Source organism: Pholcus phalangioides, unplaced genomic scaffold, assembly GCF_987345545.1.
Source record: "Pholcus phalangioides strain wild (caught in Gottingen) unplaced genomic scaffold, Ppha-v1.0 ptg000029l_1, whole genome shotgun sequence".
Classification (NCBI taxonomy): domain Eukaryota; kingdom Metazoa; phylum Arthropoda; class Arachnida; order Araneae; family Pholcidae; genus Pholcus; species Pholcus phalangioides.
In genome coordinates, this window is record NW_028301619.1 from 3,636,531 (window position 1) to 3,648,064 (window position 11,534).

At 36.4% G+C, this 11,534-nt stretch overlaps 1 protein-coding gene across 3 annotated transcripts in view; it reads right to left on the bottom strand.

Moving 5' to 3' along the window:
• Positions 1-11,239, bottom strand: part of LOC149067591 (leucine repeat adapter protein 25-like) — a 29,535-nt gene extending 18,296 nt beyond the window's left edge. The window contains exons 1-3 of one of the 3 annotated variants that reach the window (XM_089252571.1): positions 11,161-11,205; positions 10,908-11,076; positions 8,431-8,727 (exon numbers count right to left, since the gene is read on the bottom strand). In XM_089252571.1, the coding sequence (XP_089108697.1) occupies positions 8,431-8,718 (288 nt within the window). In that variant the 5' untranslated portion in view covers positions 8,719-8,727; positions 10,908-11,076; positions 11,161-11,205. Of the gene's footprint in view, positions 1-8,430; positions 8,728-10,907 lie in introns of all 3 variants that reach the window. The other 2 variants (XM_089252572.1, XM_089252570.1) reach the window with 2 other exon arrangements.
• Between the last annotated feature and the right edge of the window lie 295 nt (positions 11,240-11,534).

Genomic DNA, 11,534 nt, shown 5'->3' on the forward strand with positions numbered 1-11,534 from the left:
AGCTCAGGTTGTTAAAGAACATTTTCAAGCAGAGCTGGCAAGACTTGATACTCAAAACATTGTTTTGAACGTTTAAAATACAGCTTCAACTGGAAAACCATCGCATTATATATAAATGCTAGTGAATATACCATATCATGGTCAAACTTGATCATTTTAACTTTTGCGCTACAAATAAGTTATAGGAGTTTCTTAAGCATCGTATGCAATCAGCACTTCCAAATTAAAAGACACTTTAGTCTTTCAATTTAGTATGTATTTTAAATTGTTAGATAGGCTATATTCTAATGTTATTCACAAAATAAGGGTATTGTTTTAAGTTTCTATGATTATCTAGATAATTTAATAACAACAGAAATAAACATTACACATAAGGCATAAAAGAACTTTCTAAACACCTATCTGTTATGAAAAGAGTACAGCAAATGGTTTATATCAATACAGATATATAAGCAGTTGAAGAAATTTTGAGAGGACAAGAATTATCTTGAATTGAAAAATATCAAATAGTTCCATAGTTTTTCCGTCAGCTTTTATGTTGTGCTCTATCCAAATTACATATTTTACAAGCAAAATACACATATATTGTCCAAAATAGTTCTGTAGAGAGTAGAAAATTATTTTACAACCAAATTACATATTTATTCTTTGTATAACATAGTAACTTTAAACATTACACATGCAATCAAATCTTTTTTTTTTTCTTTTTTACACTGTAGGATGGAGCAAGTGTGTTGCTAAGAGCTGTATAGTGTATTTTTTTGTTGCATTGTCCTGTATTTGTATTTTTGTTTTGTATTGTATGGTATGGTGTCTGTGTTAAATAAATTTCTTTAAAAAAATCAATGTGTATTTTCAATGGGAATTTTTATATTGAAAAGCAATATTTAAGGTTTTTAATGGAGGGTTTAAACCAAGGTTTAAACTGTGATGCGCCAAACCCTGCCAACCTTGCTGGCTGCCACATTTATTTGCCCTTAACCCTTGCAACTTTTGGCTTTGGGGATACCTCAAAATGTTATGTACAGTGGTTGGATTGCAAACTTTGGTGAATTGAAAGCCCCAAGCCCCAAAGGAGAATGTTTTGCATTGTTCTGCAATGAGCCCTCAGCTGACTGCTAGAAATTCTGCAGTAAAAATTCTCATAATAGTGTTTTTACATTTTTCTTAAAATTCTTCCAGATTGTTCTGCAGTAGCACTAATTGTTCTGTGATGTATGTTGCAGATTTTGGCATATTCTGCTTTTGGGATTGAAAGAACATCCACATCATTACTATCAGGGGTGTCTGAAGTATTTTTGAATAGTGGGTGCTCACGCAGGCGTTCGCCGGGGGGTGGGGGGTCCCGGCTTGAAGGACATCAAAAATTAAAAACATATTTGTAAAAATAAATGTTTAAAAAAAAACACAAACATATTTTTTAGTAAAAATTCTGTATACCATGGGTGGCTTGAGCCTCGGGGCAAAAGTCTCACCATGCGAGACGACATTGGATACGCGTCACTATGCCGTATAAGCCGCTTCAGTGAAAAGTGGTCCCGAAAATTCGCAACTGTGTTCCTAGCTAGATAAAATGCATAAAAAATTAGTTTTCTCCGAGAGTCATTAATGCGCTATAGTTCGTGTGTTTTTACAGACACGAAACACATTCTCTCTCTCTCTCTAAACTTTTCTGCAATTATATTTCTCTTTACTCCTGACTTAACACTTTTTTCTAAAGCAGTAAGAGCGATCCCTGTTTATATGCTGCTACAATATTATATCTCTCATCTATTTACTCTTCGGCTCCAGTAATTAATAAATTTTCTAATAATTCATTATTGGAATAAACAAGAGTCATGGTTTTTCTTTATAATTATTTTTGCTACGAGCCTAATCTATGAAAATATTTTATTACGTAAATCTTTGAATTTTTATACAAAATGTTTTAATGGTTACTTGCATGTAATTATGATAGGGTAAGGTAATTAACCAGTCAGATGACCAATTAATTTCTCCTTTTTAAAAGTTTGAAGCTAATGAAATGAATTTTCCTGATTAAAATTTTTTATGAAGACATTTAGACTGATTTCCTCATTTTTTTTTAAATCACCTACCAAAAAAATTATGAGAATTTTAATAATTACTAATTAATTTTCAAAAATTGAAATAATTAGATTAAATATTGGCGCGACATCATATGGTGTCATAACCACCTGACTGGTTAAGGTAGATGGATACTTTCAGAATAGCATACAATAATTACAACCTGAAAGTGTTGACTGTGAAGAGGTCAACTAAAAATAGGGTCTTTAAGCAGACTGTCGAGCCATCGAAGAGTAAATTAAATTTCAAATAATTTGGCAAGTACCAACCAAATTTATTGTGCCGCTAATCATAACCAATTGAATTAGTATTTAGTCATGCCAGATCACTGGTTATAAATTTTTTCTACAATTGAGAGAGGGGGAGAGAACAACAATTAAAATGAATTTTTTCTTCAGTGGCAGCTCAAATGAGGTGTGACTCACGCAGGCCCATGGGGCCACAGAAGAGGCACCACATCAGGGTTAAGGAAAAAAATAATTAGAAATGTTTTCTAAGGGTGCAATGAAAAAGAGGTTTGGCTGTTCTAGCAATTTTCACGTAGTCAGGTGCACCAACTTCAGGACAGTAACTAGCTTGGGCACCGAATGCATCATTAATTTATCATCATGAAAATTTATACCGCAGTAAAATATTTTATTTTGTACTTTGAACAGTAACTAGGGGGGAGCAACTGCCCCGGGCGCAGCTTTAGATGGGAATAAAAAACACCATTACAAAATTATCGAATTTTAAAGTTGTGGGGGCGGCAAATATCCTAGTTACAGCCCTGCTTTGAATAGTGATAAAAAAATTGAAATACATATAAGGAAATCGTCGGGGAAAATGAATTTCACATGCAATATAGAATTATTTGCATTTTACATAACCTGTTCTTGTCAATCTTCATTGGATTCAGCTTACGCACTGCTTAATTTTCAAGTAATAGGATTAATAATGAAAATTAGAATACACAAACTCACCCTGATGTATTTGCATCGAAGAAAAACTTTTCTTATACACTCGAGCACAACAGTTTCATCTGTAAATCTATCGATTCAAGTCCGGTAATTAAGAGAATTAACACTCCGCCGTTAACTTTCGAAACAAGATCTTATGAGAAACAGTTTCTGTACGCAGGGCCGTCTTAAGAGTATCGTGGGCCCCCGGGCCAATTGATGTTTCTGAGGCCCTACCAAATAAATTTAGAAAATTTCAACAAATAAATTTAGAAAATTTCAACCATATTTCATTTTTGTGAGGCCCCTCTTCGCTTGAGGCCCCCGGGCCGTGCCCGGGTGGGCCCATGCCTTAAGACGGCACTGCCTGTACGAAAAATCTACAAAGATATTGCTGATAACAGTTTCGTTTAACATCGAATTATATATATGAATCTTACCACTAGCTAGTGAATTCACCTGTTGGAAAATTCAAATACAAAATGCCTAGATCTTCGATAGAGTAATTATGTTTGTACTTCATCTTCACTGTTCACACCAATGGTTCTCAACGTGTGCGTTGCGGCTATTAGGGGCACCATGCTGAGCCATCGATATTGATGTGTGCCGGTTTGGTGCTTTGAAGCGATTCTTTGTTAGACTATTGTGGGGAGCTGCGAAAGGGGCAATGCCGCTATATAGGCAATCATTCTGGCCAGCAGTAAACATGGTAGTACTGTACTTTTACTTGCTATCTAACATGCAAAAAAAAAGAGATGACGACGACTAAGGCAATTGGCACAATGCCGTTGCTGTAGGCACAACCATGCAAATAACATCCTAATAACATAAAGAATTGGCCATTGGCAAAATCGGACAACCAAAAAAATCTCACACGTTTCTACAGCTGGTTGTCGGCAAACTTTACTGATCCTTTAATAGCATTTTTAGCGTTGGGGGAAAATAAAAGAAAGAGGAATATCAATGGTTTCAAAATCTTTATTACCTTTCCTTCCTTGGAGTTACCTACCCCCCTACGTACATACCATTTACCCCACACTAATATATCCACTGCTACTTCCGCACCCAAGGGGATGTCGGTCAAACTGAAAAACCCTGTCTTTGCATATGCTCTTTGGAATTCCTTCACTAATTGTAATAGCCACGAGCACTTTTTGATGTTATCAGGGTTTGAAACTGGAAGCTGTTTCTTCTCCCACGAAATGTAAGTTTCAGGAGGGAAAAAAAATCATGTTTTCCATTTCAGAAGAAAAGGATTTCTTTTGCGAAAATTGCGGTCCCCTAAATTTTGCGACCAGGTGCAACCGCACCTTTCGCAACTGCCTAGGTCTGGTCTGCTTCAACAAAATGGAAAGTGAAAAACAAATTTGCTATACATTAATGTAAAAAGTTTTTTTTACATAAACAAATTTAGATATAAAGTTTAGATGGTTCTAAAAAGTGCACGTTGTGGCTCCTAGTGGGTGTCACTGTGACTTTGCAACATTGATGCGTGCCTGTTCCGTGCTCTAAATTGATTTATTTCAGTACTTCTAAAAGGCGGAGGAGAAACGATGGCTAGGACCAGGGCCCCCACAAGGGTGGGGCTGACAGGGCTGCAGCTCTGGGTTCGGGACTATTCTCGTCATTTTTTTTTCACGCTATAAATTCATTATAAAGGGGCCCGTGAATGTCAGGTTGCAGCCCCCCGGAAAAGATACCATTCTAGCGGCTGGCATCTTTTGTGCCTTCACAATCTCATGGCCTCCACATCCTGGAGGGGCCATGCACGAGGGAGCCGTGGTTGGCAAACACTTGAGAACCACTTGATATAGTATAAGTGGAACTATTGCTTACCTAGCTGCTTCAAATAAAAGAAGGTCCAAACACTCAGAGGACTTGCCTTGATGAACAGTCTAAAGCAGCGGATCTTAACCTTTATCTACTCACAGCCCTTTTTAGTATATAATTTCTATAACGGAGCTCCGTAGATTCGTCTCTTTTATTTATTTATCAAATTTACTGATTTATTTTATTTTTTACGAGTGATTGCGGAGCCCTTCCCAAAGTGTACATGGAGCCCCAAGGACTCCGCGGAGCACCGGTTGAGAACTGCTGGTCTAAGGAGATAAATGCACGCACAACTGCACCACTGTCAAGACCTTATAAGCAAATTATCCATATCTGCCGGCATAGGCGTACGCTGAATTTTCTAGGGGGGGGGGTAAGATTTTTTTCCCTTCGGGGAGGTTTTTTCCTGCAAAATAACACTATAATCTTGACGGGAGGGGGGGGGGGGGGCGGGGGGGGGGGTTATAACCCGAACCCCCCCCCCCCTTGCGTACGCCAATGTCTGCCGGTATCAGTCATAAACAAAGAGATAAATTTTCCTTAAAAAATCTTTGCAGGCATTCTGTTAGGATGATTTTTGACATTCCGTCGAACCAAACGCTGTATCTTCAGAGGTCATCTCATCTTCACGATGTTGAACTCTATCGTACTCCGACAAAAGCACTTCGCGTTCTTTCGCTGATGTAAACTTTCCATCTGGAAGTTGATACAACTGCATCACCATGTTGTCATACGCCTGCGGTAAATGGGCTAGAAGTTTAAACGCCACTTCATCATCAGGCACCTTTCGTCCAGCTAGTTCCAAATCGTTGACAGCTCTGAAAATTCTGCCGACGTACATAGACATCGTTTCAGACGGCATGAATTTTATTCCCATGAATTCACTTCGAAGTGCTGTCACTCTTGCTAGCGTTTTCGGTTCATAGGCTTGCTCTATATCTTTCCAAGCCTTTCTCGGATCTGTGGTTTCTGATAAGAGGTTTTTCAATTCATCCTCTATGCTCAGGCATATGACTGAGAGCGCTTTATCCCTCTTTGCGTTGAATTGCGATATTTCTTTCCGTGTAGCTTCCGATGAAGGCTCGGGTTCAGAACCATCCACAAAACCAAAAAGTTCTTGGTTCATCAGCAACATCTTTGTGTTGAATTTCCAATGACGATAATTGTCCTTATTCAACTTCGAATAAGCAAAGATGCTACCATCCGACGTCATTTTCAAAATTTTTCAAGTCCCTAATTTCAACAACTCAGTCCAAAACGGGCTCTGGGCCCATAACCCTTGTTGGGGGCAGAGCGTGTCGACTGAGCTGAAGAAAGAAAAACAATGATCGGAAGTTAATTTTGAACTCTAACTTTTATTCTATAAAAGTTGCAAAAAAAAAGATCATTTAAGTTCATCAGAAAATACGGCCGGCAATCAAAAACGGAGAGACAAATCAAATCCCGACATACATACATGAAAAAAAACAGACATCTCACATATAGAGAAAAAACCAGTCTATATATCCGTGCTCCCGAGGGTGAGAAAACGCAGCCGCCGATTTGCATATAGCGTCGGAACAACCGGTTCCCGCACGTGCATGGAGGGGGAAAAAAAAGAAGGAAAACAGTCCAACACATTCATTTATTCGATTCAAACGTGTGTCTGGATCGCCCCCATCAATGCAGAATTTCATTTATTGTAAAATACTTTTGCCCTGAGATAAAGGAAGTACGCCTGCGTGCATGGCCGCAACTTTGTCACCCGGGGCAAACCGGAATTTTGATACCCCCTTGCATGTAGAGAAAACAGTTAAAGAATGAATTTGGCGCCCCTCCTGGTTCAGCGCCTGGGGCACCAGTTCCGCCTGCTCCCCCCCTAGTTGCACCCCTGCCTGCGTGGACAGAATCATTAAAAAAGCGGGTGTGGGCTCCAAAAATACCCATCATAGGTGCCTGAAAAGGTGTCACAAATAACCACTGCATAAGTAGAGCAACACGACAGAACAAGACAGATAGGATGAAGAAAAAAATATTTTTTCATTTTTTGTTAGGTTTTTGTTTACTGCAAAACACTGGGTGCTCAAGCAGCAGCCCCCGGTTCTGACGCCACACCAAAACATATGTACCTGGATACCCTCCATCCCTTAGGAAAAACAGGGAAAAGGGACACAAGCAGAAATGTGAGAAAGCAGGGGGAAGGGATGTGTGGGAGCACTACAAGTAAAATTTTTGCTGAGGCTCTATCAATTGTGATGGCAACGGGGACTCCAGCAAGATTCAAGACTCATAGAGAGGAAACAGGCAGTTTTTCCTTTAATTTTTTTTTTTTTTGTGTTTGATATTTACGGGAAAAAAAATCAGAAATTTCTATAGGAGATTTGTATTCCTGAATCAATTCTGTGGGTGCTCTGCCCCGTTCTACAAGAGAGTAGCCCTGGCTCCGACGCCACTGATTACTATGACATACTCTAATCTGTTGTTGAATAAGTATTTTTGTGCTTCCACCTTTCATTGCTAAAACACAGTGGACAACATATTTAACATTTCTTGTGTAAGTTATAGTTGTTTGTGTAATGACTTGATTTTGTTATTTCTATAAATTATGAAATCGTGAGATGCTAATTACGTTATTGTAGTACCCTGAATGGCTATAGTTTCCATTCTACGAGCAAATTTCAAATATGTTAGATGAGTACAGCATCATCTATTTTACATTTTTAAGTATTTTTTCCCCCTTTGCCAAACAAAATTCCATTGCTTCAGGAATATTCATGCAAATTTCAAGTCATTCTGACAGTGGTTCTTATTTTACAGTGTTTTGAAATCAGAACTTTAGTTATAAAAACCCTGTAGGCCTATATAGTAAACCATCACTAATTAATCTGCTCTAATTATGCTTTATTATTTATTAAACAATACATTGCATTTACCTAGTTTTTATCACAGTTTTTGCAAAATAGTTTCCTAATTAAGCCTATTGAAAGTAGCTGGAGAAAACATCTAACTTATTATATGGTTAATAACAACAAACACACAATTTTAAAATCCAAAATAATTCCTTGAGTTAAGCTATAAAATAATTATGGATTAATTAATATGGGAACAGTGTTAATTACATTAATAAAATTTTATTTTAATTAATTATTAGAAGTTTGAATGATTTTCCAGAAATTTTATTGTTTTTAATTACCAATTGTGGTTAATGCTCATAAATTTTGTTAAAAAAACATTCAAACAATTCTTTTTTGTTCAACTTAAAATGTTGACTAGTAAACAAAAAAGAAAAACATTTGCTGATTAATGCTGTCTTAAAAAAAATCGGATGCCTATCAAAGAGTAGCATTATGTGAAATCAACATAATTAATATACAGTCAAACCTCGTTAATGAGTCACACTCTTGGGAGAGCAAAAATATGACTTGATAAGCGGAGTGACTTGTTAGACGGAGTAAGCCATAGCTGTGCCAATTCTTGCCTGAGGATAATTGGGACTTCCAAAAAGTGATCCAGTAAGCGGAGTGACGTGTTAACCGGGTGACGCACTAACAAGGTTTGACTGTATATACCTTGAAAAGGTGTTAATTGTTAAACATACCATTTCTTTGCGCAAAAGAGCAAGCTGCACATCAAGTTGATTTGCACGATGTTTTGTTTTGATTTCAGAACTTGGACTTCCTTGCTCATTTAGTGAGTTCTCTGATGGATCATTTTTCCCTTGACTGTTCATTAAACTAGATCTTTCTGCTATGCCACGACTCAAGTCCTGTTGTATCATAGTTCGCATAGCATGCAATCTTTCCATTTCTTTCCATTGTGCACTACTAAAGTTTAAAAGCCCACTTAAGCTTTTCGGCAATGGTGGTAGTCCTTGGAGTGATGCCATTTCTAAAATCTGTATAAAAAATACATTTTTGAGAACTTTCAATACCATGCATTTGCCAAAATTTTACTTTATCATACTCAATTTTTTTTCAGCACAATTCTAAATTTGCAGTCAATATAATACCCACAATAGGCACTATAATATGCTCAATATAATGATTAATCCTTCTAGAACAATATTTAAAAAAATCTTGATCAGAAATGCATATACAGTGACACCTCGGCTAATAAATGCCTTGCTTACAAATTTTTTGGCTAATGAAGATTTTCTCCTAAGTTTTTATGCCTTGTCTAACAAATACGGATTCAGCTAAGCAAACATTTTAGTTTTTTTTAAATAATGTGATCTTCACGTTTTCAGTGGATGTAGATGCATGTGCTAACAGAAAACAACCGTGGTGCATGCTAAATTTTCATGCCCATCAAAATGAATCCATTGAGTGAGTAATTGTCATTCAAGCTAGATTAATTTATATATATATATTACATATTTTTTTTTTTCAGAAAATTTTGAATCATTTCATGTAAAAAAATTAATGATTTCGCTAAGAGAGAATTCAAATAAATAAATAAAAATAAAATCCTAAGACTTGAATGCTTCAGTACATATGATAAGACTCTTAACACCAAACTGAAGATTCTAGGAACTCATCTTTTCCATCTGCATGTGAGAGAGAGAGTAATGAAATGACTATATCACATAGCACACCACCTCTCACACTTTTCTTATCAGTATGGTTTTATCAGAACGACTTAAATATCTGTTCTGTTCCATAGAAACCTACAGGAAATCATGTTTCGGCTACAAAGATTTTGGCTTATAAACGTGATTGCAGAATAAATTACTTTCGTTAGTCGAGGTGCCACTGTAGTCTAATGTTAAACTTCTCTTGATACAATGATATCCTTATCAATGATAAATCCCTCCCTCTATAACAATATTTTTAAAGAGATTTTGAAACAGACAAAACAGTACTTTTGTATCTTGCTCAAAACTGTCTTTAATATGCTTTTAAACTTGTCATCTCATTTTGTTCATCTGAGGACATCTGATAATATCGATATTATGAGTCGCTTCATCACAGAAGGTGTTGATGAAGTTGTTGGCATTACTACTTTTTACTAATTTCTGTGTAGTACATAAAAGAGTGATGTGATAAATTCTTTTACAAGAGTAAAACCCAACTGAATTTTATTAATCAATTTAAAGTTTTTGCAGTAAATAAATATTTAAAAGTGTATTTTTTGGTGGTACTGGTAATGCCAATTTGGAAGAGACATCAAGAACAGCATTAATTTGGTGGTGTGAAATGACAATGCTGCCTCTCAATTTTATGATGATAATCCCCCTCTCTACAACAGTGGTTTTTAAAGTAAGTGTCACCAACATTTGTCAGAAGCGTCAAGGTGGGCTGCCATATTCATGTGCTTGTTTTTTGCCTTGAAATAGTTCTTTGTTTGACTTTTCTGGGGAGTTGTGGATGAATGTTGACAGGGCAAGAAAGCTGTGGGTGAGGAAAGTTTGAGAACCACTGCTCTGTAATGATATATTATTTCTTGGCCTGCAGAGTATTTTTATATAACTATTTCCCTGTATAACATTTAGAATATGGTAGAGCGTATTGTTTTATTCTAATATTTTTATAATTATGACCAGTTTTTAGGCAATAGTGATTATTGGTACGAGTATTTGTTGCAGAGAATAGTTACAGCTATCAGTGACACTGCTATGCAATGAGTGTTCCCTCACAAGAAATTAAAAACCTTGTTTAAAAGTGTGATCAACCACCGGCTGACTTTCAGCACTGACCCAAATATGACAATTTATTATAAGTTCTGTCAGATGTGCTTACTTTTTTATGTAAACAATCCCACAAAACCATACAATCTTTCAAGTTCTAACCCTGAGTAATGATTTGAAATTGTTATTAACTTACTAATCTCCCACTACATTCTGGTGCTACAAAATCCATTTCAGCAAAGTCTATTGTCGTTCTTTTTACCATTATCACGATCATTCACAAACTCTGTTTGGCCATTAAAGCCAGGACATATAGTTAAAAGCAATTCTGATGACTTTCATGAACATATCTCAGATAGAATTCAAACCCAAACCATTTAAACAAAGTCTGTTCGAATTCTTGGGGAATAATTTGGTAAAATGACTGATTTATGACCATTAATACCAACCTTTATATAAAAATGGGTTTATGATGAACTTGAAAATAACATATGACCAGCCTAAAAATTACGAGACCAATTTATTCGTTATATTCGAAATTTGTGCATCACTCAATGTGTGGAAAAGCACCAAAGTATTCTCGTCCAAGTTTCGTGGCATTCATTTACAGTTTCGATCCTGAATTTATAAACAAGTGAATTATAAACAACAAATAAATAAAGAATTAACACATGTATGCTAGATTGGTCAATATGATCGTACTTAGCCAACATCAGCTTTAGTAGATGGTGTTGACTTATATAAAGCCTTTCATGTAAACAAAACAAAATAATCCAAATCTAGACGGCTTTGACTTTTTTCCTTCGAAGAACTGAATGTCCTAGTCAACCTACGCTGACCATACTTGCTCCAGAAAAATAGGAAAATTACGGGACATTACCAATAATCACGAAAATGATGCCAAAAGTAAGCAAAGTCGCCAACTCCTGCAAAAATCACAGAGAAGTTGCCAATCAAGGAAAATGAAGCACCACTTCAAATTGCAGTGAATTAAAAAAAAAAACATGACGAATGTGTGAAAGCGATATTCTTATTCGTAGTCGTAATTGTCGTAATTAGGGTGACCATACGTCCCG